A 27,673-nucleotide genomic window follows, 5' to 3' on the forward strand; every position below is an offset into this window, starting at 1 on the left:
ATGCGCATTTGCACTGTACTATTTCAAGGCCCTGCTTCCCTGCAAACCACTCAGCTCTTCTCCCTGAACAACTGCAGCAGCTGCTCAGCCTCAAATTGCATCAGTGCCTGCAATGTGTTCCTAGATAGGCCTTACCCTCCCACTATGACTTTGATTTAACTTCACTTTATCGCCCCTCAGGGAAGACACGGGATCCCATTTTTATAGCTAAAGGCAGAGTTAACCTTTTAATGGGCTTAGCCCCCTCCACTTTTGTGAAATTCAATGCAGCCAGCCAGACTTCCGACCAACACCCAAAGCCATCTAGCCAAACAATAGAAAGCTGGTCTGGAACGTGCACTTCAACAGCAAACTGTGTCCTGGACCTTGTCTTCCGGGTGCCATCCTGATCATTCCCCTGTGACCTCGGCTGGAAGTGGTTGTATGAAAGTATGTGAAATTACTCTAAGGAGAGGCGATCCGTCATGCTCCTTACTCTTTCACTGAGCTGTAGAAGTGATAGTGTGTCAGGGCAAAGGGATATTTACTGGCCAGTATCTCAGAAATTCTCATGCACATAACCTGTTGTCAATTTCCTTGATCTCTTAGTGGTGAGTGGAAACCATAATTATTTATTCTTTGTTAAGGAGCTGAGGTGCACTCAGAACTGTATGAGACAAAGAAAGAGAAGGTCCGTTGGCCCAGAGAAACTATGGGCTAGATTCTGTTCTCCCGACTCAGGCTGAAGAGTTCTTAACTTCACTCAGAGTCCCGCTAGGGTGACCACCTTTTCAAAATGCAAAAATGGAACATCTGCAGGAGTCCTGCCCCCTGCTCCTGAGGCCCCACCCTCTGGCCAGGCCGGAGCTGGGCAGTTAAAAGAGCTGCCCAGGGAGCCTGGGCCACTATGGGGAGTCCCAGACCCTCCACCTGCCCTGGGCGGGGGGCCAGAGTGCACAAGAGCATCCCTTGGCCCGTGTCCCTGCCCCGGGGGCTCCCTGGGCAGCTTTTACGACTGCCCAGCTCTGGTTTCTGGCCTGGCCAGTGGCAAGGCCTCAGGAGCAAGAGGAAGAGCAGGGGGCAGGGCCTTATGGTGGTGGGGGGGAGCGCTAAAACCCACCTCAGCCTCCACCACCACTGGGAAGAGGCTGGCGCCGCCCCTGAGCCTCAGGCAGGCGTGGAGCGGTGCCGCAGGGAATCAGGGACACATGCTGTCCCAGAGTCATTCAGCCCAGCCCCGGGACTTGAAATGTAGAGTTAGGGACTGTCCTGCACAACTAGGGATGACAGGTCACCCTAAGTCCCGCAGAAGTCAATAGAGCTACGTGTGGTGTTCAGCCTGAATAAAGAGATTGGAACCTGGGCCTAAATGGACACCAGGAGATGCGTCAGGAGACCTAGATGACGGTGGCCAGCCCGTGGAGGCAATGTTTCCTGGCATGGTGGGTTTGCATTTGTGAGCCTCATGGAAGCGGGGATTTGAATGAAGGGAGGGTGGATACCTGGCACCAAGGGATGGGGGAGAGAGTCCAGCAATACGGGGAAGTGTGAAGAAGGCCAGCGGGTAAGGTTGGGAGAAGGACATGCAGGGAGGTGGGAGGTGGACTCTGTTAATGGAGCAAAGGGGGACTACGAACTGAAACAAACGCAGAGAGGTAGAGGGAGGCGATATCCTTTTGTGTCTCTCTCTCTTCTAAGCTTTCCTGAGAGCAGCAGGAAACGTCACATTTGCCCTGTTTTCAAATAAGCCTCTTTGTACACACAAGGCCCAATTTGCCCTCTGTTGCGGATGCACAGCTCCCTTTAGCTTCAGTGGGAGCTGCATGGGTATGTCTGCAGGCTGAACTGGGCCCACCCTGTAGAAATAGGAACATGCAGTTGCATTTGGTTTTGCCCATACATGTTGCATACCAGGGGTAGGCAACCTATGGCATGTGTGCCAAAGGCAGCACGCGAGCTGATTTTCAGTGGCACTCACACTGACTGGGTCCTGGCCACTGGTCCGGGGGGCTCTGCATTTTAATTTAATTTTAAATGAAGCTTCTTAAACATTTTTAAAACCTTATTTACTTTACATACAACAATAGTTTAGTTATATATTATAAACATATAGAAAGAGACCTTCTAAAAAACATTAAAATGTATTACTGGCACGTGAAACCTTAAATTAGAGTGAATAAATGAAGACTCGGCACACCACTTCTGAAAGGTTGCCAACCCCTGTTGTATATGCTTTTCCACACTGGATTCCCCTTGATCTTAGTGCTGTAAGCCATTCTCACCCTATGGTTCTCCTTGGTTCAGGCTCTCTCTTGCATCGCATACAATCGGTGTTCCCCACATTCACACCACCGTAGCCCCTGACTAGTCCTTCAGAATGAAAGAACGTGGGATTTAGACTTATTGTATTTTATTCCTTAAGGGCCAGAAAAGGTACTGTGTAAAAATGGCACCTTCTTACCTAACAACTCAGCTCCCTGTGCCTATTCAGGATAGCATCTATTTGCTTTTCCAACTAATATAAACTTTTTCTTCTTTCTTCACCCACTGTCACTGCCTATTTCATGATGGGAAAGGGAGGTGGATCCTATCCTGGCTTCTGCATCATCATCAGAATTGTCAACTAAGTTCCAGGTGCAAAACCTTTATTACCTTTGATGATCAGAGTCAGCCAGTCCACAGCTGGACTTTCAGATCTACCTCGTCTGCTCAGAACTTCTCTAAATATAGGACTTCAGTGATGTTGTCCAGTGGGCCTTACTATTAGAAAATGCTTCATAATGTCTAGCGTAATTTTTTTCTTAAATCATTAAAAACTTGTTATGTTCATTCTCTTTTCCCTCCATAAAATATTCCCTTATCTAGTATTTACAGATAGTCAACACATCCCTGTCCCTGTAGCAGCTTGTGATAGGAGAGAGACCATCTGTAATGAATATAAAGAGCTTTCTTTATTGAGGCTGCTGGACACGAATAGACGCTGTGGTTCACTCTGACTCCCAGCGTGGCTAACGCAGCCTGTGATTCATTAATGTCACCATAAACTGTGTGCCTACATCCTAGCCTGGACTCAGCAGTCATGGAATGTGTTGCTGACTCCTTACATTGCCCTGTTCAAGTCCACCATCAAGGTGTTACCTGGTAGAAAGGGGATGATCCTCTGCTTGGGGTCTTTCTGGCCTCCTTCAATGGGGAATTTATCCAGAAGCTGCATCTGCAACAGAAACAGAAATACATTTAGAGGGCACATAGGGCCACTCTGCCCTTCACCCTCCCAGTCTCCTCTAACTGCAGGGATTATTTCTCGGAACATCTGTGGTTTTACAGAGGATTGACAAATCAGAGAAATGGCCGCAATGAGTGACAGTGTCCAAGTGAGACTGTATCATAAGGTACAGTCACCCCAATAAACGGAGGTAGGTTCCTTTGTACGCACTGGGACAGGGCCCAGGCAAGTATCTGAATCTGGCCTTTCTGCAGTTCTAAAATTAGGTACTCATCCTTCATTACCAAACAAATGCCTTGTCTCCAATCCCCGTTCTGCTCCCTGATTGGTGAGGATGAGGGCTCCACCTGCCCTCTAGGAGAGACCACCCACCTGGCTAGAACTGCTGCTCAGAAATAAACCCAGAGGTTATTTTAATAAAACACTGAATCTGTCTTCTTGTTGGCAGAACTATTCCCACTGGGTTTGTTCCCTTAGACAGAGCACTCCTGCTTTCCCAGGGATGGATACACTGGGCAGAGGAGTTTCCAGCCCTTATGGAAATGTTTTCCACTTCACTGTAATCCCTGTGACAACACCCCCGAGTGAGAGAGCAGGAGAGAAACAACTGCAGGGACGGTGAATGTGGAGAATCATCAATGCTCTGCTCGCAGACACATGCAAAAACAATACTACAAAGGGGGACAAGCGCAGAATGTATACAAGGAAATATGATGCACATGCACATAGGGTGACGTTCACCCCTGAGCACATGGCTTGTGGACCCCTGAAGTCTCACTTATGATCTACTGGCTCCCTGAACAGAGGTTAATTTCACCCATAGAGAACATTTACAGCAAACTAAGACATTCACCCAGCAGACCCCCAACTCATCCATGTTGTTATTATTACTCATGCCTATTACAGTAGTGCCTGAGGACCAACCAAGGGCTCCATGGGACTCAGTGCTGTACAAACACAGTCCCTGAGACAAAGCACTTGAAGGCACTAAATCTGCATCACATGGAGCAGATTGCAGTCAAGCCACCCCTTCACTACAAAAGCATGGGCTGTAGAGACTACATGTTGCCAGGGCCGGCTCCAGACCCCAGCGCGCCAAGCGCGCGCTTGGGGCGGCATTTTGCCGGCAGGGCGGCAGGCGGATCCTGCGGCCCTTCCGCAGTCATGCCTGCGGATGCTCCACCGGAGCCGTGGGACCAGCGCTCCCTCCGCAGGCACGTTTGCAAGAGGTCCCCCGGAGCCGCGGGACCGGCGACCGGCAGCGCGCCCCCTGCGGCGTGCCACCCTGCTTGGGGCGGCCAAATTCCTAGAGCCGCCCCTGCATGTTTCAGCGCTGGAGCTTTCCACCGGCTTTCCACTCAGATCGAGATAAAGCAATAAATGCTGGGACCTGTGATCTCTAGGTAATATACGTCCATTTTAACGATGGGGATTGGGTTCATGACTGACTCCGAGGTTTAGAGCACCAAGCAACAGTTCTTGCAGCACTTCACTGTTCCATGGAGAACCCCCAGGAACGGTCTGCCACAAGGACTAACCTAGACCCAGTCCAGGACTACACGAGATCTGATAAAGGAGGAAGGTTGTATTAACCTGACAGTCCCATGCCTACCAACCATCTGGTGTGTCCTCAACTTTAACTCAGTCTGTGATGACGTCAGAATACATACACTAAGCTATATAGTCTTTTTAATCTTCTCCCAGATTTGGGGCTCACAAAGAAACCCTCACTGGGTCCCCCATTCGACACAACCCCTCTAAAAGCTTGGGCTAGGGGAAATACCTTGCAAGTCTTGTATGACCCTCTCATTTCACCTGAACTGAATCTACTATCATACAGATCAACACAAATATTTACAATGGCAGTGACAGCTAGACTAAGGGGATCTAATTAGCACTTAATATAAAAAGGATACATGTCCAACCAGCTGGGGTGTGGGAGCCATTAACATTTGCTACCTGAACAGATTTCCTTTTTTTAAAAAATCCCAAAAGCTTTGCAAACACAGCCAAAAAAAAGCAAAAAAAAAAAAAAAGCTTTTTTTCTCTCTTCTTCTACTGCACAGAACATCTTCAGCCTTCTAAGCACATGGCACAGCAAAAGAGTAGAAGGAACATCTGTGCAGGAGAAAAAAATAAAAGATCCTACATTTCCCAACAGTGAGCCAACCTTGTGAATAAATAGTTTGTGGCTTTAGAGATTGTTAGATAACTTGCTTTTCTACCGATGGAGAAAGAATTATTTTTGTTGGCAATTTTGTTTTCTCCTAGGTAGAAGTCAGGGTGCCTGGGGTCGGACATGAGTAGAAGTTTAATTTAAAGGGGGAGAGGGGGGCAGTGGGAAAAGCCACTGTATAACTTACAGTTTTGCTGTCACTACACTTTTAACCAGGAAGATGATTCTCATTTTACTCCAGAGTGACTGACTCAAGCTGGAGCTGACACAAACTCCCAGGGTTATTCTTGGAGTTAAATTAGCTTGGCTAATGCAGGCCTTTTTAACCACATCAAGAAGGTCACAAAGTGTATAATTTAGCACTATTTATCTAAAGGGCGGATATCAGCAAAATAGATACAATAAACTACAGCTGGAGAAACTGGCTAAACTTTCCTAATCAACATTTTCCTCCCAAGCTCTTGCTTCTGCCAGGATAGCTCTTTCTAACAAAGATGTGACTGGATAGGGATGGATTTACACACAAGTATAGCAGACAGCTGCTGTGGGCTCTGCGCTTGTGGGGGCGCTTCCACAGATGCAGCAACTTGGTGTGTGTTGCAAACATACCCCTGCCACTTGCGGGGAAAAGGGAAGTAACTAATGGTCAACCCATTGCTCTCATTCATGCATGAGGAAGCACACACGGTAAGGCTTCTGTGCTGCTAAATATTAATGAGATGGTGGAAAACCAACAATCCAATGGAAGAAGCTAAGAGAGTGTTTATGATCCCTGCACTGCAGGAAACTTACTCAGGACATTAAAAAAAGGAGGTTACTCACCTGTAACTGGAGGTTCTTCAAGATGTGTGGTCCCTATTTGTATTCCACTGAGGGTTTACACATGCGCACCATGCGTCCAGAGCTGGAGACTTTGAAAGTAGTAGTGTCCATTGGTCCATGCATGTACTCTTGCTTCACCCCAGGGTTTTGTCTGAGGCAGTAAAGGGTGGGGCGGACTGACCACGCCTTCACTTCCTTCTCCACTGCAAATCGAACAGATCTGCAGCAGAGGGGAAGGAGGGCAGGACCACACACATCTCAAAGAACCTCCAGTTACAGGTAAGTAACCTCTTCTTCTTCTTCAAGTGATGGTCCCTATTGTATTCTGCAGAGGGTTATTAACAAGCAGTCCCTAATTCAGAGGAGGGTGCAAGGAAGAGTATGGAATGGTTGAATGAAGAAACAAAGCACCCAGCGCACAGTCCTCCACCAAGGCGTAACGTGAAGCAAAGGTATGTACCGAACTCCACTTGGCTGCCCTACATATGCCTGGACGTGGTACATTGTGAAGTGTGGCCAGAGTGGATGCTTGTGCTCTTGTGGAATGGGCTCTCCCTCCAAGGAGCAGGGCCGAGCCACATGGCATGGCGGCCCCCGACCCAGTGCCCTGGCCGGAGCGGGGCCGAGCCGCGTGGTGCAGCCCCCGACCCAGCGCCCTGGCCAGAGCAGGCCCGAGCTGCGTGGTGCAGCCCCCGACCCAGCGCCCGGGACCCAGCGCCCGGCCAGAGCAGGGCCGAGCCACATGGTGCTGCCCCCATCCCAGTGCCCCGGCCGGAGCAGGGCCGAGCTGCGTGGTGTAGCCCCCGACCCAGCGCCCCGGCCGGAGCGGGGCCGAGCTGCGTGGTGCAGCCCCGACCCAGCGCCCCAGCCGAGCGGGCCGAGCCGCGTGGTGCAGCCCCGACCCAGTGCCCCAGCCGGGCGGGGCCGAGCCGTGTGGTGCAGTCCCCGACCCAGCGCCCCGGCCAGAGCGGGGCCAAGCTGCGTGGTGCAGTCCCCGACCCAGCGCCCCGGCCGGAGAAGGGCCGAGCTGCGTGGTGCAGCCCCCGACCCAGCGCCCTGGCCGGAGCGGGGCCGAGCTGCGTGGTGCAGCCCCCGACCCAGCGCCCCAGCCGGAGCGGGGCCGAGCCGCGTGGTGCAGCCCCCAACCCAGTGCCCCAGCCGAGCCGAGCCGCGTGGTGCAGCCCCCAACCCAGTGCCCCAGCCGAGCGGGCCGCGTGGTGCAGCCCCGACCCAGCGCCCGGCCAGAGCGGGCCAAGCTGCGTGGTGCAGTCCCGACCCAGCGCCCGGCCGGAGAAGGGCGAGCTGCGTGGTGCAGCCCCGACCCAGCGCCCTGGCCGGGCGGGGCCGAGCTGCGTGGTGCAGCCCCGACCCAGCGCCCCAGCCGGGCGGGGCGAGCCACGTGGTGCAGCCCCAACCCAGTGCCCCAGCCGGGGCCGAGCCGCGTGGTGCAGCCCCGACCCAGCGCCCGGCCAGAGCGGGGCCAAGCTGCGTGGTGCAGTCCCGACCCAGCGCCCGGCGGAGCAGGGCCGAGCTGCGTGGTGCAGCCTCGACCCAGCGCCCCGGCCAGAGCGGGGCCGAGCTGCGTGGTGCAGCCCCCGACCCAGCGCCCCAGCCGGAGCGGGGCCGAGCCGCGTGGTGCAGTGGCCCCTGACCCAGCACCTCGGCCAGAGCGGGGCCGAGCCGGGTGTTGAGGCTCACGGGACACCTAAAACAGCTCACGGGCCGAATTCGGCCCGCAGTGCCTAGTTTGCCCACCCCTGCTTTATTGCCTCGGCCAAAACCACGAGGCGAAGCAAGGGCGCACACACGGACCAACGGACACTACTACTTTCCAGTTCTCTGGCTCCTGACACACAGCACACGTGTAAACCCTCGGTGGAATACAATAGGTACCATCGCTCGAAGAAGAACTTGGCAGCTCGGCCCATCTCTAACAAAAATGAAACCAAATATGGAACGATACAAAGAGACAAAGGATAGATTCTAATACACTGAGCTCAGGGCTGCAAGCCAGGAACTTCTAGTTCCAGTCAGAGCACACTGCTCCTGAACTGATTAGTGGCCATGAACAAATAAATCCCTTTGTTTCGCAAGTTCCCCATCTGTAGAATGGGGATAGTAGTGCTTGATTCTCTAGTTTTCGGGGGGCAAGGGGAAGAGGGGGGGTTGTGGCTTAATTAAATGTCTGCAGAGAGTTTTGAAGATGAGAATGACTAGGTGCATGGCAAGTGTTCGCATACTACAGGAAATTATTATTCTTACGCATTTAAACATGGCGGATGCAAAAATATTCCCCCTGGAGTCCCTCACTTGAACAATACACATTGCTATTTTCCTTCAAAATGAGGGAGCTTCACAAATGTCCTCTTGTTCTCGTTAATGCAATTTAACTTTGCAACACGTCACACTGTGTCAGAAAGTACATTAGTGGGAGCAAAGGCAATGTCACAAGGACACAGGGTGAGAGAAAGAGGGGAGCGGAGGCTGGAAGAGACAAAAGGTTGGCAGTTGTAGGCGGCATGGAACAGGTGAGTCTGAGCTGCATTTTTTGGAAAATGATCAGGAATCAATCAGTGAGGTGTCCTAGGCTGGACATTGCTGGACCTCCAGCTATGACCAATAAAACGTGCAAAGAGAAGGTTGTGAGCATGACATCTGGGTGGGGGATCCATTTGGAAACAGGGAGTGTATGTGGAAAGTGGGAAATGAGCATATGGAATCATGCTGAACAAACACACGCAACTTCTGCCTTTTGATATAACAGACGTAGGGCCACAAATAATTCACCACCAAAACCACCCACTCCAGGCTTCACCTCTCTGAGTTATTTTGAGTGCCCAGATGGACTTCCTATACAAGCACTGCTCATCAGCACTGTGGTTTACACTGAGCAATCTCAGCATTGCAGCTGTGCTAAAAGGTATTTAGATGGAAAGCCTACAAACATCATGGTCCAGATTATGAACCCGTGACTCACAATGGCAAGCAGATACTCATACAAATAATCACATTAAAATCAATGGCATTACTCATGTGAGTAATTACTAGCTAGTGCGAGTCAGGGGTTCATAATCTGGACCAACATATGCACGTGGATACATTTTAGTCCTTGCTACACTTGTGCAACCGGAATGAAGACAACCAGTTTGCATGGCTGGTACGGCAGATAAGAGTTGCATGTGTTATCCCGCTATTGGGTGTTTTTCCTTAAAGCCCCAGATCCTGGAGGCAAGTGACTGTGTGAGAATCTGAGTTTTCTTTTAAAAAAGAAAAAGTTTCTAGCCCTCCTGGTTGCAGAGAAAAGCTGGAAAGCATGACCCAGGTGCACCCCAAAGGTTCATAAACCAGGAGGCTAATAAAAATAACCCAACTTTTATGATTTTTTTTTAAATTCTCATGATCTTTAGCCAAATCTCAGGATTTCAGAGGGCCTGACTCAATTTTTGAATGCTTATGGGCAGCAATACTGGAGCTGGCTCACTCTGCGTACAGCTAACAAGCCAGTGTGACTGGAGATTAAAGCCTCAGAGCCCTCTGACTACACTGCAGCTGGAAGCATGCTTCCCAGTTCAGGTAGAACTCTGCTCTGCTTGAGCAGCCCACTAAAAATAGCCATGTAGCTTGTGGTAGCACGAATCAAGCCCTAAGCTAGTGTATTAGATTTGTTCAATGCTGCAATATGTGGGGTTGCAAACATTGAGCCTAATTCTGCACTGAACTATAACCCATCATGGGATTTAGAGTGACCAGACAGCAAATGTGAAAAACTGGGATGGGGGGAGGGGTAATAGGAGCCTATATAAGAAAAAGTCCGCAAAATCGGGACTGTCCCTATAAAATCGGGACATCTGGTCACCCTAATGGGATTACAGGGGATGCAAATTCTAAATTAATGTAGAATTTAACCCACTAAAAGAGAATTATTTAAATTAAAAATAGCCTGTTAATAAAAATCATTAACATTTCTACTGGTCTTGGGTTTGGGAAATTCAGGGCCAAATTTAAGTCGTTGAAGCTAATCGGCTGGGATGGTTACCCCATATTTGGTAATTCTGATGCTGCAGATTTTCTCTACAATATCCTGTTTGGCAATTAGTTCTTTTGTTCTAACTGAGCAGCACTGACCCTCCCCCGCAAAAAGAATGACCTTTTCCATGCAGTTTATGGCCAGCAGATTAAGACACCCATGTGACCTCTTATTATAGCACCTGTCTTCTTGCTGGTTTCTTTACATCTGGAATGGATGCAGCTTTACTTACACTTCAGATAACATAAAGGCTACCCAGCAAGCTATGGTACCACATAGTTTTAATGCCTACCAACACTAAGTGACTCTTTCACACAAATCAGTTCCTTTTCAGCAAATTATAAAACAGCCACAGGTGAAAAGAAATGCAGACACAATTCAGGCCTGTCGTAAAGCAATGCAGAGTCACTCTCACATTGCAGAACGCTGTGCTTTTTAAGATTAGGCATGAAAAACAACCAGTTTAAGAAATTAAAACCGTGGCCACTAGATCGAAAGGAGCAGATTTCCGGCACACCCCATCCTCTCCACAGGATGCAAACTGGTTTTGTGCATTCAGATGAGGCAATAACATTTCACTTCCAACTCTACTGAAGGCATCAAGAAAACAAGGGACTTCAGGACTCAGTTATGCCCAGGCCAGCATGGGCCCACAAGTTGAAGAGAAGAGGGCTCCGGAATCCTTCCCCAGTTTATAGCTGTGTGTGGGACAGGCATGATGGCAACCCTTTACAGAGCTTCTGCCATAACAAGTCCTACTAGAGGGAAGGTCAGGCTTGACAAAGTCCTGGCTGGGATGATTTAGTTGGGTTTGGTCCTGCTTTGAGCAGGGGGTTGGACTAGATGACCTCCTGAGGTCCCTTCCAACCCTGAGATTCTATGATTCTAAGGTCCCATCCCCTTCTGTGGAGACCAATGAAGTTGTCATCACACTAGGGAAGGGGTCACAACCCGTGGCTCCGGAGCCACATGCGGGCAGCTGTTTTTTTGAGGGGGTGCGAGGTGGCTGCTGGCCTCTGAGGTTCCCGGCCAATGGGAGCTGTGAGGACGGTGCTGGGGGTGGGGGCACCGCATGGAGCCGCCTTACCCACCCCCACCGGGGATGCGCACAGACATGCCAGCAGCCAGCAACTTCCAGGAGCGGCGTGGGGACAGGGTAGGCAGGCAGCCTGCTGCACCACTGGCCAGGAGCTGCCTGTGGTAAGCACCTCCTGGCCAGAGCCTGCACCTCGCACCCCCTCCCGCACCCCAACCCTGCCCCAGGTCAGAACCCCTTCCTGGACCCAAACTCCCTCCCTGACCCCACACCCCCTCCTGCGCCCCAGCACCCTGCTTTGTCATCAAGGAAGACTGGCACCCTGCAGAGAGGTGGGAGGTTTGCATGCAGGGGATTCGGAGTCTGATACAAAGCCAGGGTGAGGTTCTCATAAGCACATAATCCACCGCAGCATGGGTGTAGCTATTGTGTCATCTCAGGTATGCAATGCTCCTGGCATCCCGTGATTCAGAAGGGCAGAGACCACTCAGCCCCCAGGGAGTGCACATATTGTACAGTGACATCACATTACTGTGACCCTCTGCCAGGATCCTGGCCTTATTCAGAGCCTCACTTGAGGGACTGTCCTGTCTCTACAGGCCCTGTAGCAAATGCATTTTAACAAACCCAAATCTGAATGCAAGTATTTGAAGGAGAGATGGGTCCAAACTTATTTGTATGTCAGTAACATCAGTAGGCCCCAACCCAGATCAGGGCCCCATTCTGCTAGGTACTGTACAAACGCAGGGGGTGCCTACGTTGCAATCGGAAGCATGATTGCAGCTCTGCTAGCTTTAATCTAGCTACCCTGGCTAAAGATATCAGTGAAGATGCAGCAGCATGGACCCAGCATGGTTTAACACCGTGGCCACACTCTCAGGCTGTGGGCAGTCTGGTACAGCCCTCGCTGAAGCACCTAGATTCTATTGGCGAGTAGTAATAACTTTAATATGTTCAACTATTATTAGCTGATCGATTCTAACTCTACGAGTAGCTTTGCGTGTGATGCGGCTCTCGAAATATTTCAGTCAAAGACAAAAACAAAAAAATGGCTCTTCTTCTTTGAAAGGTTGCCGACCCCTGCACTAGGGGGACGGAGAGAACACACACACACACACGACACCTTGTGATGGGGTAGCACAGCAGCCACAGTTCCCCTCCATTCCTACTTGAGTCACAATGATAACACACACATAATGCCCCCAGGAGCTCTGGCTGAGGTGGTGTATCTCCACACCACGCACTACAGCAGATTACATGCTACAATGGAGCCTTAAGATTATATCTTATTGAACAACCCAACAGCACTGATTTTCAGGGGGTTATTTTTACACTCTTTCATTTGTTTCTTTCTTAGCCCAAAGAGTTTTTGCCACTTATTCACATTCTCAACTGCTGTCCCAGGTCCAGAATGATGTCTGCTTTGAAAGCCTGGGCCAGCATTAGCTTCCTGCTTCCCAAATCCTTATTTAAAAAGGAGTTGTTCATTAAAAACCTCCATTTGCATACAGAAGGACTGGAAGCAGGGATACATGGAAACAGACACCTGGAGTTGTGCATGGATTCTTGCATCAGATAGATATTGTAAATTATTCTTGGGCATCCTATGTCATTGAATTGATATACATAAGGGATGGAAACGAGCATGTCTGGCCAGTAGTACTAAACTATATTCTGAAAAAGGCAACCATACATCTAGAATCTTGATAATTAAGGTCCAGGGCTAACAAACGAAGAAGGGCGGATAAGACATCAGGCCAGTAGTCAAGAGACTTGGGTTGAATTCTACCCTCTATCACAGGTTTGCTCTGTGACCTTGAGGAAGTCTGTGACTTTTCTATGTCTCGGGATCCTCGTCTGTAAAATGGAGAGAACACTACTCTCCACTAGCAGGGTGTTGTGAGAAGTAATTAGGGTTTGTAAAACACTTTGAGCCTGATTCTGTGCTGTCTCATGCCACTGTAGATCAGGAGTAGGCCATTGAAGTCAATGGAGTTATACCAGGGGTTCTCAAACTGGGGGTCGGGACCTCTTAGAAGCCGCGCCAGTGACAAGCAGAACAGGACAATCACCTCCCGTGTCTTATATATGGCACTCTTGTCAAGGCTAATATCATCCAAGGGTGTAAGCTCAGCAAGAATCCCTGAGAAGCAGCAGCAACTGGTTTCCCTTTAAAAAAAAAAATCTTTTAAGCAAAAACCTTCAGGGTTTCCAGCTGACATGACCAAAGATTACAGTATTCGGATATGTTCTGAATTAAATATAGTGTGATTCATGAGAAACAGTCAAACAAAAGCAGGGAAATCCATGTAAAACAAAAAGAACCACCACGTAAAGGATGGGGTAATTCTCAAAGGGATTTTTAGGTCTGAAAATTTTCCACAGAAATCTTGGAACTCTTACAAGCAATACAGCATCAAAATGAAATGGTTGAGTCTTCCCCCCCTCCATAATCCATCAAAAAAGAGCCCACTATGAAGGCCCGTTTCCCAGCTAAAACGATTTTTTATCTTTCATATAGAAATGCTAATTTTTCTTAAGTCCTAGGAAGCAACCAGCTTGTAAGACATTTGGAGATGCTGGCTGAATATGAAGGATGCATTTGGTGCACCTGTCAGTCACTTCGCAGGACAGAAGCACTGTACTTTCACCAAGCAGCTAGGGAGTGTCCCATGAACGTAGCTTAGCATCCCCGGCACACGGTGAGCCCCGTGTGACCTAAACATGCACAATAATGACAGTTTGGGCAAAAACTATTTCAGGCTTTTTCCATCAAAGGTCCTCATTTGGCCCTCATTATTGTAACATGCGAGCGCCTCGCAATCTTTGATGAATTTATCCTCCCCCTTGTCACATAGGGAACTGCTGTTTTATAGCTGAGGTACAGAGAGACTAAGTGACTTGCCCAAGATCAGGCAGGACATCTGTGCTGGAGCCAGGACTGACCTCAGCTATCCCAAGTCCCAGGCTAGAATCCTAACCCCTGGACCATCCCTTCCCGGTCTCTTTTAAAGATGAACTGGATTTTGTCACTACTTCTAGAGTATAAGTCTTAAAGCAGAAAGAGACAGGCCTAGGGTCTTCTACACGGGGCCAAAAGGAGGTTGGAGCAAATGGGGAAGTCACCAGCACAAATGCAGCTGTGACATAAACCATGCAAACCCTGCCGTAAATAACACATTCATACAAAGGCGAGTGTTAAAACGGGCACAACTAGCAAAAGATGATAACTAAGGCTACAAGTCAGTCGTGGAGGTCACGGATTCCGTGATTTTACGAGACCTCCATGACTTTCTGAAAATGCCAATAATTCAGCCCCCGGCGGCAGGGCTCCAGCTTGACCCCACGGCGCCGGGGCTCTGGTTTCAATAAATCCGTGATTTACTGTTTATTGCCCGCGTCCTATCAGTGACTTTTAATAAAAATACCCATGCCAAAATCGTAGCTCTACCTATGACTGCCATCAATTTGGCATTCAGTGCATGAGAAAAGTGAGCAGAACCCAAATCAAGAAGGCAGAAGGAGTATGAGCTGTAGGAGGAAAAGCAACTACTGGGAGTGTGTAAGATAAAGGAGTTCATTACACACACACTATGCTACATTCGTACCATCCCCTACTCTCCAGGGGTGCCAAATTAATGAACAGGCACAACTCCCATTGACTTCAGGGGACGTCGCATGAGCGTGTGGGGCAGGGTTGAATCTGGACATACGCTACATCAAATCAGTTCAAGTTACAATCACTGGGCTCGGATCTTTTTCTCGCTTACGCTGCTATAAATGGGGGTAACTCCGCTGAAGCCAACAGCATTTACACTGGGTTTACCCCTTATGGAATCGTGCCTGTTTGTTCATCCAATGAATGTCCCCCTGAGCGCAGCAAGTCTGAGAGCTTTAAAGCGCTAGTGTAGACAGGCTCTGAGTGCTGGGAGCCCCTCGTGGAGGTGGATTACCAGAACTCTCTCCCAGCGCTCGCGCGCCACCACACTCGCACTTCAAAGTGTTCCTGCAGCAGCGCTTTGAAGTTTCCAGTGTAGACATACCCTTGATATAGGCCCCCATTGAAACCACAGCTAACGTTAAGCTGACGTTGAAAACAGAAAACAACAGCTTAAAAACCACAATGGCACATTTTACTTTGGCAACTCCAACTGAAATGGTATCTGTCAGCTTCCTAGGATGCTGATCACAGCTGTGGGGGGTTAGACTGCCCCACTAAGTGTGGCTCTGAAAAAAACATGCCTGCCAAAGAAAATATAGCTGTGCATTTTAACTATGTACTCCAGAGAGTTACCTTCCCCGCACCCGCTTAAAAACATCTTCAAATGTTTTGCCTGAGGGCCTTGTTCCAAACATATACATCTCCTGATCTCCTGGCTTTGGGGTAATTCAGACAAAGAATCTTATCACTCGTATGGAGAGATGCAGCTGCACATGTAACCGATATTCTACTCCGGGCCTTATGGGAGTTTTATAAAGCAGCCAGCAGGGTGATCATTTTTAAAAAGATTTTAGTTCCAGCTGCAAGTCTTTATCCCCCCAGTTTTAGGTGTGTTGCTGGCTTGTATGTGTTTTGTTCTGTGCAGAACTGACATCACCTGGCTTAATAGGCTTGGGAGAACTCCTGAGGCTTTAACTTTTACAGCACTGACAGATGGGCAGCCAGAGTCACTGGGGCTGCCAGGTGGGGAAGGAAGTTGACAGCAGACTGAATTTCAAGGTCCCACACTAAGTTTTATCTGCAGTGAGAGAACTTGCAAATTGGAAAGTAACAATGAATACATGACAGGTTTCAGAGTAGCAGCCGTGTTAGTCTGTATCCGCAAAAAAAACATGAATACATGCTCACTCAGCAATTAAGTCACTTTTCTAGGTTCATTTTTATCACCCATCACCATGGTCTACTAGCACCTACGCACATTTCTATCCACAGTCTCATCTATTCTGAGGGTTGATGTTCAGTGGTAATAATAAGAAAAAAATCATATTGGAAACCAGTCCAGTTTTCTGTTGCTGATCAAGTGCATTCATTGTGACTGCTTGTGTTTGAGTATACCCAAATTATGCAGCTAACATAAAAGGAAAATGATATCTTATTATTGGCATGATTATCAAATATGGGCTCTTAGCAGGATGTCCAAATCCCAAATTGGTTTGTGATGCCATGATTCTGTATAAATCACTGCCTCAACCCTACAGAATGGGTATTTATGTGCAATTCTGAGTTCTGAGGTCTGTTAAACAAGGTGCTCAGGTTTGCAATCTGGGCTCCACAAATTGGGAGTCAGGATGTTGGACCCTGTAGGGAAGTACAAAGCTATTCTGCTGACTCCGCCTGGCAGACAAACCAGGAGAGTCTCATTAGCTCTACACAGGAGCATAAATAGCTGAGTGTCTCTCCGAAGCAAGAAAGTGCTGAAGGGAGGGACATGTCCTGCAGGGAAAAACCTTAACCAGCCCCCCTTAGAAGGGAGCCAAGGAGAAAAACATAAGGCTTCTAAGTACAGTTCTGCCTTGGAGCTTTGTTCCTTTATTTGAGAAGGAAGGAAAACCTTGGAAAGCGGGTGAGTTTGGACAACAGCCACTTTATATGTGCTGTCAGGAGCAGGGTGGTCATAGCAACTGTTTACAGGGTGTCTGTGTTAAACTATACGTGCTCCTCCATTACTCCAGAGCTTTCATTCAGAAGAGGGCCTTTCCTCCCAGGACACATTGCTAGTGGACCAGATGGTGTCTGGTATCAATTACAGTCCCGGTATATTGGCTGAATATTAAAAGCATTGATGGCGGTCTATGATAAAGACGTTAGAGGTTTTTAGCCAGCTGGCTTTTATGTCGCCAAGTCTTAAGTCAAGAAATATTGTCATCACTGTGAGTTTTCCAACCTTTCATGAAGATTTGGGTGGGACTAACTGCATACACAGGGATACATCACCATGAGCCGTAACCTCATCTGGTGAAAAGGGCCTGGCTCCAATGAAATCCATGCAGCTGCACCAGCCCTTTACACCAACTGAGGATCTGGTCCCAGGTCTTCTCTGGTTGTGTTCCAGCCAGTTTCACTCAATGATGTTCCTAGAGAGATCTCACTTGCTACCTGATGGTTGAACCTTTGTCCTTTGTGGCTAGTTGAATCAAATAGAGGAGGTACAAGGTGGTGAGACTGCAGATAAATCAGGGATAAATCAGGACTAAAATGTCAGCTGTCTTCCACAAGAACAGCACAGGCCACTAGGAAAACATAACACTGTGTGGGTGTTTCACCAAGGATGCACTGGATGATGCCAACAATCCAGCTGCAAAATTATCTTGCTTAATTAGGTTCTTCTTTGGGGGCAAACTTGGCTCAAGTAACTAAATATATTACGTACACACACACATATATAATATAAAAATGCTCAGCCAGTTGCAGGTGACTCAAACCCCAGATCTCTGGCTGGCCTGAGGTGTTTCTTCCCCACATCATCACATGCACTATAACCTTGTATGTTCAGGAAGAGAGGAGGAAAACCTATTGAGAGTAGCGGGGGGGTTGGATTGTTTTTAAAAAAGCCTAAATTTTCAACAGGTGCAGTGATGTGATTAAGTCTGCTTCCAAATATCGGTTTACTGTAGAGCCTGAGTGACATGATGTAGATATAACGTGGGGTGGGAGACTTTGAAATCTCACTCTTACTTTGAGCCTGGTAGATTAGTATTAATATGCAAAAGGATTTTGGGGTGGGAAGGTGCTCCTACTTCCAACACAGGCAGCAACAGCCAGATGGTGGAGAGAAGGGGCACTCCTTTGCTTTCTATCCCAGAGGGTGAGAGCACCTCTGGGAAATCTAGACTAGCAGGGGATTAACTCATTATCACCATGGTTTAAAAAAAAAAAAAAAACCCAACCCACAGGCTTGAAAATAAAAAACAAACCATGGTCCATCTCTATCTATCGGGCTAATTAAGCAAACTGCCGGGCGATTTCTCTTTTAGCTACACTGCCATTTTGTGTACAGAGGAGTTTGGTCTGGAGTCTGAGAACACGATTTAAAAACCAATGCTTTCAACGAGAGATGGGCTGAAAATGGAACCGTTTATTTATAGCTCTTCCAAATTTCAGCGGAGGAGGAGAAGGAGGATGGGGTCTGATTTTAATTCCCTAGATCTGAACCTGTCCCTACAATTATTGCTTCCAGCTCTGATCCACACAAAAGGAATCAGTTTACAAGATCTATCCGTGGTAAGGTAAGATACCCATCCCCATAGCATCTGCACCTCTCACAATCTTTAATGTATTTATCTTCACCAAACCCCTGTGAGGCAGTGCTACTGTCCCCATTGTACAGTTGGGGAACGGAGGCACTGAGAGATTAAGTGACTTGACCAAGGTCTGACAGGAAGCCTCTAGCAGTGGGGAGAGCTGGGTTTGGTTCTTGAGTCCCAGTCCTCTGCTTTAACCACAAGAGATACAGGAAGGAAGGACGATATATTCTTCTCCAGTGGCCCCAGAGAGATGTAATCACCCTAAGAAAACAAGGGCAAGGTACGCTACACCAACAAGCCACTAGACTTAGGGTTGAACTATTTGGTTTGCCTCAGATGTGAGCATTCCTGGTCTTGAGAAGAAGAGCCTTTTGATTTCATGGGTTTCACTGCACTGACGCCGAGAATTTGATCCAAACCTGCCTGATCTGTTCCTGTTGGCAGCGCCCTGTACTATTTACGCAAAGGGGGAGAGAGGGTATTGGCTAGCAGCTACAGCAAGGCACTGGGAGTCACGAATCCTGAGTTCTTCTCCCAGATCTACCAAGGATGATTTTTGGGTAGTCCTTTGACATCTCTGTCCCTCCCGCTGCGCCATCAGCAAAATGTGGAGGATAATAATACGGCTTCCCTAACTCAGAAGGGTGTTGCTAGGCTAAATTCATCTGCATTTGCTCAGACAGAAGTCGCCTTTAAAAAAGCAAAGTGATTCATTTACACTAAGTTCTTCAGGGCAGGACTGGCTCTTCCTATGAATTTGTACAAGGCCTGGCCCCAATCGTCACTGGAGCCTGGAGGCCCTAATGTAATATAAATAAAATAATAGAATAACTATTACCAAAGAAAGACAGACGCCTACCCTTAACTCACGCAGTCTCCTGGCTTGTTTGAGGTCAATTATTTAAAAAAAAAATAATGTAAGAAAATAAACTGTCTTTTGTAAGATGTACTTTGCTCTGACATGGAAACTACACAGCTCCTAGCATCAAGAGACATGCAGCAGAGGGAGCCCGGGAGTATGAATTAAATGCGATTGCTCGGTGTGGCTAATTTCCACAATCTAATTCCATTCCTCCAGAAATCGTTCTCAGAACCAAGAGAGCCGAATCTTAGGAGCCCTCTGGAAGGTGTTCACCACGGCCTTCACTCTGAACCCAAAATCAAATATAGCATATCACAGCAAATACTTCACTGGGGTGTTTCTCCTCCCCACCCCCGGCTCTCCTATTTATTACTAATTAAATAGAATAGCAGGTGTTCAGACCACAAGCTCAGCACTGCCTAAGCCTGTGGGATGACTGAAAACCCTTGGAATGTCTTTCTGGAGTGCTGCATCTTCCCAGGGACCTGACTCAAAGAGGAAAACCAGATTAGACCTGAGAGGGGTGGATAAAGCTCTGGCTGCAGACTCCGTTATCAGAGGGCGCTTCCAAAGCCCTGGACCCCTGTGTGAGCATGACTGTGTCAGGCTTCCGATGGAGACCTTGGCTCCCTTTGTTCCACCCAGAGAGGTCACAGAGGTCGTATGTGTTGGGGGGAGCTGGTTATAAAACATTAGATCCTCACTATGGTTAAACATGGCTCAGTTTTCCAGCATAGGCTTTGTTTTTACTGACACAAAGATGTCTTTTTACATCAGGTCTAAGATAACGAACACGCTAGTTATTTCGCTGTAAGATCCTATATGGAACCAAGGCACCTGTACAGTTTACTGCAAGGTAGGTAGGCAGGGTCAGCAATGCCGCCCCACTGGTGGTTGCTCTGGCCTGGTTTACCTTGCAGTAAAACTAAAATGCCTTGTCTCCACTCTGATTTTCATTGAATCATAGAATATTAGGGTTGGAAGGGACCTTAGGAGATCATCTAGCCCAACCCCCTGCTCAAAGGAGGACCAACCCCCAGACAGATTTTTACCCCAGTTCCCTAAATGGCCTCCTTAAGGATTGAACTCACAACCCTGGGTTTAGCAGTGCTCAAACCACTAAGCTATCCCTCCCCCCCATTAAAAAAAATAAAGAAAAATTCACCCTGGGAAAACCACCTGGGTGATCATGGTATCTCCCCTCCGAAGTAAGTATGTTACTGTGGAATAGCTAATGCGCATTAGCTAAATTGCAGGCAGCACAGCAGGTGCAGGGTGTGGCTGCTGCGCTGCTGCTCTGCTGCCTGAAAGCGCCAGTGTAATCAAAGCCCCCCCAGCTGGAGCAGCTCCCAGCGCTGTCGTTATTCCCCCACAGGGGCTGCTGGGACAGGGCTGGCTGGGGAGATTTCTCCCCAGCGCTGGCTGACTACGCTTACTTAGCAGCGCTGCGCGCGCCAAGCGCTGCGCGGCAGCGCTTTGAAGTTTAAGTGTAGCCATAGCCTTAGTTATCCTGCAGCTAAACACACACACTTTTTTCCCAGTGACAATATAGCCAGAGACGGGATTTAGCAGAGTTCCCAAACTGTGCTGAAGTTACACTAAAATCCAGGGGTCAGATCCTGTGCTAGGTCTCCAGGAGATGTAGCACGTAAAGGCACATCCCAGGAGAATCAGGGCCTTCCTGATTCTGGGCAGCTGCAGGGTGCAATACAGCCTTCCTCCCCTGAGCGTAATTCAAAGAGCCTGGAGCAGTGGTTCTCAACCTGTGGCCCACGGGCCGCTTGTGGCCCAATCAGCACACAGCTGCGGCCCATGTGACATCTTCAGGGCCATACAGGGAGTATATATATTGTGTGGCTGTGGCCCACATAACACTTAGAGCAGCATATCTGGCCCACAATGGTAAATAGGCTGAGAACCACTGGCCAGGAGGCTGCTCCGAGTTACAGCAGCCATTCTGCTGATGCCTTGCAGTGCCAGACAGAAAGGCGGTGGCACAGGATGGCAACCCTAAACATTCAAAAATCACGAGATCGGCTGAAAAAGCCTCAGATTTTAAAAATTAAATGTTGGTTTCTTTTTAATTTTCCTTCTGGAGCTTGAGTCTTTAGGAGTTGCAGTTTCAGCTTATCTCTGCAGCCATAAAGGCTAGAATCTTCCTCTTTGTTAAAAGGAAAGCTGAGATTCACACATAAGCACAACTCCAGAAGCTGCAGCTGTAAAGAAAACAGCAAATATCACAAGATAGGTGATTAACTGGGGTTTGGTCCCATTCAGATTGCAAGGCACAAGAGAGTTTTTGATTGTATCTGAAGAATACGGAGTTGCAACCAGATCTTCTAACAGCGACGGAATTACAGTGCAGAAGGGACCTAAGTGATTAACACACACTACACACACGCGCAAGCAGGAAGCTTTCTCTTGAAGGAAGATGAATGGGGGTTGTGGTACGAAGTCAGATTGCATTGTATCAAAGCATTGTGCATTATGTAGGGGGAGAGGGTCGGTGACATGGCGTGGACTGAGCCTCTTGATTTACCTCTCCTCTGACTATAATTAAGCTCTTTATTGTAAGCAAAGGAATGCTGAGAAACAGAGGGGGCAGCACTGGAAAAAGGCGTTTGGGCCCAGTCCAGCGAAGATGCTAGTTTTATTGACAAGGATAAAATATCTTCTCTCATATCAGGGAAAAAGCAAAACCCAATACCCTCCCCATTCCAAATGAGCTGTTTCACCCGACTGTCTGCTCTGTGTGTACAAAAAGGCCTCTCCCATATCAAGGCAAGTGTGGACAACACAAATGTTCAGTTAATAATTAAGAGTGAAATCCACAAGGTGTGGCAACTCAAACCGACTTGTAGGTGGAGGCTAGGAAATGGATGCAGCCTAGTGCAAGAACCAGGGACTTTATGACTGTGCCTGAGTGTGCAACACATCAGCCCATATTTAATTGATGTTCTCAGCTGACGTTACAAAGCAAACACAGTGCCTGTAATGGGAACCCAGAGAGCTGTTTCGTAAGAGCGGCTCAAGCCTTGGGATGTGGCTCGTGCACTGTACTTCAGAGCACTAACCTGTTAAACAGATAATTTGGGTGCACCAGTGCTCCACCTTCCTTGTTCCTGTATCAGACCTTCAGTTAAAATGGATTTCACGCTGCAACTCTGCATGCATATCTCTGGGCTGATGCAGGGCAAAATGTTACTGGTTGAAACCAGTCTGTTCTTTTAGCAAGTGTGTTAAAATGGGTTTTACTGTACATCCTCCTAGTTGCTCTGAAGTTTCCCTTTCCAAGTCATGCCTGGCCTGGGGGACCAGAGATCAGAAATCAAATTAATCTGGAGATTAACGCTGTTTCATTAGCAGTAAGTAATGCAGCAGGCAGGCAATGTTGTGGGAGATCTTCACAGAGCATCCGTAAAGGCCAGTGTTAGATGCTCCAAGATCCTCATGTCCTACCAAACTATATCCCTCCTGAAACATGACCCTCTGTTACACTCATCAGCCTATACAGACAGCATCACCTCGTTTTCTATAAAAGCACAAGGAGCCTTCCCTGGCTTTCCTCTGTTCCGTGTCAGCAAGCACAGCTCCATCTCTTTCCCAGAAGATGCAAGAGCACGCACGTCATTGTAAGACAGCTTGTAACAGAGATGAGACACTGTTCATTGGTAATGAATACAGAGGGGTTTCTTGACTGAGGCTGCTGGACTCAGACAGACCCTGTGGTTCTCACTGACTCTCTAGCTCCCTAGACTAACACGCCCTGTGATGCCTAGTGTCATCAAAGAGAATCTCCCTAAATCTAGGCCTGGACTACGCAATCTATAATTGCGGTGCTGACGACACTACACTCCTGACTCAGTGCAACACAATGTATCTTCAATCTGTCTTGCCACAATGCAATATCGACCCTTCTTGGTGTGTAAATTCCATTTTCAGTTTCACACTTGACCATGAGCAGCTAATTCTTTTTTCCCCTGTGAAAAGCTTGGTTCAGTACCAAACATGAGAGTCCAATTCCATCACCAAGGGCAGAGAATCTCTCTCTGAGCTTTTCCTCACCTGCAGCCCTTAGACAGGAATTTTTGCATAGCCCCAAAAGCTTCAGCCCTGACTCTGTTGGAAGAGTTCCTGCCAAACACACAAAGGAAAAAGCAAAGTTTATTCCTGCCACACAGTGACTTTGGCAAACCAGAATGGCTTTCTGCAAGGAAGTTCCAGGATTCAGCTGTTTTAAGGTGGAGAGGAAGTACTGGGCGGGCTTTGCAACTGAACAGCCCAAACCAGGCACCAACTGGTGCATCACTGTACAAAGCGAGAATTAAACTAGGAAACAACTCCTCCATTCCCGACACATTAAGGGCCAAACTCAGCTCCCAAGAGCAAAACTCCCACTGAATTCAAAGGAGCCAGTATTTAGGGGGAGGGGATAGCTCAGTGGTTTGAGCATTGGCCTGCTAAACCCAGGGTTGTGAGTTCAATCCTTGAGGGGGCCACTTAGGGAACTGGGGTAAAAATCTGTCTGGGCATTGGTCCTGCTCTGAGCAGGGGGTTGGACTAGATACCTCCTGAGGTCCCTTCCAACCCTAATCTTCTATAATTAGCCCCAAGAAAGAAATGCTTTATTTATATTTCTGCTGAGTACTTCATTTTTCTTGGGTCACTAACTGCTGAGGTTTTGTTTATTCATCAAACCTTTTTAAAAAGACTCTGAAAACAGAAAAAAGGCAAAGTGCTCAGAAAGGTTTGGCTTTACTACTACTGGGCTCTTTCCGAGCACCTTTCATCCAAAGACTTCAGAGCATTTTACAGACATTTGTGAATGCGCCTGCTCATGTCACTGGGGCAGTTGTGTCCCCCTTTTAAAGCTCTGTCACCTTCTACTTCTGTAGAAAAAGTCCCTGAAGTCAGTCTGTGAAACTTATTTTGAGGTGAGAGTTACGCTGGACTTCAAACCAGCTTTCCAAAGGTGAAAGGCAAGTATATTAATGTACTGTGCTTCCTACAGCATACAGCACACACCTGCCCTGGCTTGCAGCCAGTCAAAGGAAGTTCCACTTGCTGAATAACTACTTGATCAAATCTTAAAATTCACAGTGCCCTCGCTCTACTTTTAACTGCAGTTAGCAAACGTCTCTCCCTGAATAGGAGTAGCAAAGAAAACTCATTTTAAAATACTCTCCACCTTGTGTTCCACCCCCTCATTCACTGACAATCTTCTCTGTGTAAGCCCCTAAAACCTGCAAGATCAAAAGCCATCCTTATTTAAAAACAAAACGACAGTGTTCGACAATAGTGGTCCAACAGGTGCAATAATGCGAGTACTGTAGAATACTGCAGTCTGTATATTTTTGTCGGAAGGCACTACTGATAAAAATCAATGAAGCAAAAGGCCCGTGACAGCTAGAAACCCTAAAAAATATATTTGTTACATGAGTAGATGAAACACCCGCCAGCACACTGGGCAACATTTTGCTCACAAAGGACTTTGGCAGACAGACCCACAAACACCGGAGAATCTTATTACTATCTGAAAATGCATCGATTGCACCACTGCTGCTTACACTGCCTACAAGAGTGGGTTTCGCTTTCAAACTCCACTTCCCCCAATGTGCAAAGGCCACAAGAGTCCTATGTGAGAGCCATGGCTGAGTTGTCGGATTCAGAGACAAGCCACACGATAAAAGATATCATGAAATCATCTGCTCCAGCAGAGCTGGTAACAAGGAAATACACACTATCAGACATAATTCAATAAGATGCATCACTAAACTCACCTTAGCCCTACGGAAGAACTTCTTCCCCTTAATCATTTTCCTTAATCCTTTCCAGCTTGGTTTTGATTTGGGGTTTTTATTTTCTTCCCAGTCAGTTCTTTTCCTCTCTCTTATTCACACACATTCCTTTCATGGTTTACCCTTAAGTATATCATCCACCTGGCAGAAGGGAGCAGCTCTGCAGGTCACACTGGTTTTCCCAACACACCCTTATCAACAAAGTGCAACAAAAACAAGGTGCATGCTACATTGCCTTGGCTGTCGGCTTGATCCACAAGCCTGTGGCTAAGTTTGAGTTTGTGTGTGAGGCAGAGGGAGACCGACTGGAGTTTACTCTTCTTGGTTACACCTGATGTAAATTGTGTAAAGTCACTAACTTCCATGGATTGACAACAAAGTATCAAAGAACAGACTTTGACCCAATGTTGTTTTAGCATTGCAAAATTTGCAGAGATTGTTTTAAATACATGGATCCTTTTTGCATTCTCTGGTTAGTTCCTTTGTTATTTTGCCAACCAAAGCTTTGTCAACATTGGGAATTGGCCACAACTTCAGCCTAGGAAGACAGTAGACAGGCAAAGCTGCTATTTACACCAAAGGAGCTTACTCCTGTTTAAAACCATGGTGAGCTCTACTGGTGTAGACCACCACTTTCCTTGTCTGCATTGGTGTCTGGCCATTGATCGGGGCAGATTCCCAATGGAGACAAGATTTTGCCAAAATTCCACTGAAAAGCATAATCTTCCACTCCTCCTTCACTCCACCACTTCTGCAGTCCATGTAGGGTCCCATCTGCACTACCGTACACAGGAACCCATTTACACGTGAGAGCAGAAGGGAGAGAGCTGCACCTTATTTTTACCTTGTTCCCAAACGGCACTCAGTGGAGCCCTAGGGCCAAATTGTGAGCCCTTCTGAGCACCAGCAATTCCTGCTGAAACCGATAGGAGTTGCAGGTGCACAGCATCTCTCAGGATCTGGGCCTGGGGATTAATCAGTGCTGGAGCGTGCTTTGGGAACACAGCAGAACCATGGCCTGGTCCCATTATACTGCAAGAATGAACCATGTAAGTCTACCAGGCTGCAGCCAGCTCCCTACCATGAATGTCACCACAGAGCAGGCAGGCCCTAACCACCAACATCCTCTGACCAGCAGCACTGGCAAGTGCTTCAGAAATTGAACCCGAAACCACAATTGCCTAAGGAGGTTTGTGTTTCCCTCCCAGGAACCTCTCTCTTGAGCCTGGCTTAGTCAGAAACCATTGCCCAGCCCCAGTTACCAGCACTGCAGTTTTCTCTCTCCCTGCATGAATAAGAACAAAGGAACACAAGAGATCTGTCTTAAGTCGCTGCACTTCTTGCTGTCTCTCTGGCCATGTAAACATCAGAGGTTTATCCACCTTGATGATATATCTGCCTGTGACGAAGTGGGACTGTTCTTAATGTTTCCTCTGAATACTGTGTGGGTGCCTCAGTTATGGCCGACACTCTGTCTCTGTGGCAACTAATGGCCCAGGCCCTTCCCCTCTGCAAGGGGATGCTAAAGGTGTGGGAGAACAAAGAGGTCAGGTGACCTCCTGACCCGGGAAAGGAACTGAGCAGAGAAGGAGGGGCTGGAGGGGGTTTCAGTTTGGGGCTGGCTGGGGACGAGGAGTGAGGGCAGACGTGGGGGTCTGCCTCGCTGGGCCCCAGAATGGACCCGGCCGAGGGGTCCGGTTCTCTGTACCTACAAGCTCTGTTTTAGACCATGTTCCTGTCATCGAATAAACCTCTGTTTTACTGGCTGGCTCAGAGTCACATCTGACTGCGAAGTGGGGGTGTAGGACCCTGTGGCTTCCCCAGGACCCCACCTTGGTGGACTCGCTGGGGGAAGCGCACAGAGGGGCATATGCTGAATGCTCCAAGGAGAGACCCAGGAGGTGAAGCCGTGTGAGCTTCTTACCCTGAAAACAGTGTGCTCCAAGGGAGAGGAGACTCCCCAAAGTCCTGACTGGCTTGGTGAGGAGCAGTTCGAGAGCATCACCCGGGGACTCCGTGACACTGCCACATTGCTCCCGGTCAGGAAAAAGCAGAAACTAACCCAGTGTCCTGCTGCTGGGCTCAGGTAAACACTTCAATACTGTAAAACTAAGGGTCAATCTGCCCTGTGTGGGGAAAAACTGCACTGGAGAAAGCAAACCCCACAAGTTTAATCTAGCAGCACTTCCAACCTATCGTCATTCCAAGAGGGATGGAATTAGGTCCCCAAAGGTCAGGGAAGTAAAGCCCCACAATTCCTCAAAACATTCTCCAGCACTTCTGCACTGCTCCGCAGGTACCCAGCTGCCTTCGCAACACAGCTCCAAACAGGCTATGCTACGTTGCCATGACTTCTTCACCAGTGACTGATCTAGAGTCTCCAGGGGGGCAAAGAAGCAAACCCCAGAGGATAATTCTCCAATGGAAATCCTCATGAGTTTGTTGAGATAGCACTGCATTGGGTACAGGATGGGAGGAATGTCTCTTAACTCGGCATCATGG

General features: G+C 48.2%; 1 protein-coding gene across 5 annotated transcripts in view; it reads right to left on the minus strand.

Moving 5' to 3' along the window:
* Positions 1-27,673, minus strand: part of SH3PXD2A (SH3 and PX domains 2A) — a 373,953-nt gene that overhangs the window by 265,604 nt on the left and 80,676 nt on the right. For all 5 annotated transcript variants that reach the window (XM_039481034.1, XM_039481032.1, XM_039481030.1 and 2 more), the window contains one exon: positions 3,118-3,193. In XM_039481034.1, the coding sequence (XP_039336968.1) occupies positions 3,118-3,193 (76 nt within the window). The remainder of the gene's footprint in view (positions 1-3,117; positions 3,194-27,673) is intronic.

This window comes from Mauremys reevesii, linkage group 7 (genome assembly GCF_016161935.1).
Source record: "Mauremys reevesii isolate NIE-2019 linkage group 7, ASM1616193v1, whole genome shotgun sequence".
Taxonomy (NCBI): Eukaryota; Metazoa; Chordata; order Testudines; family Geoemydidae; genus Mauremys; species Mauremys reevesii.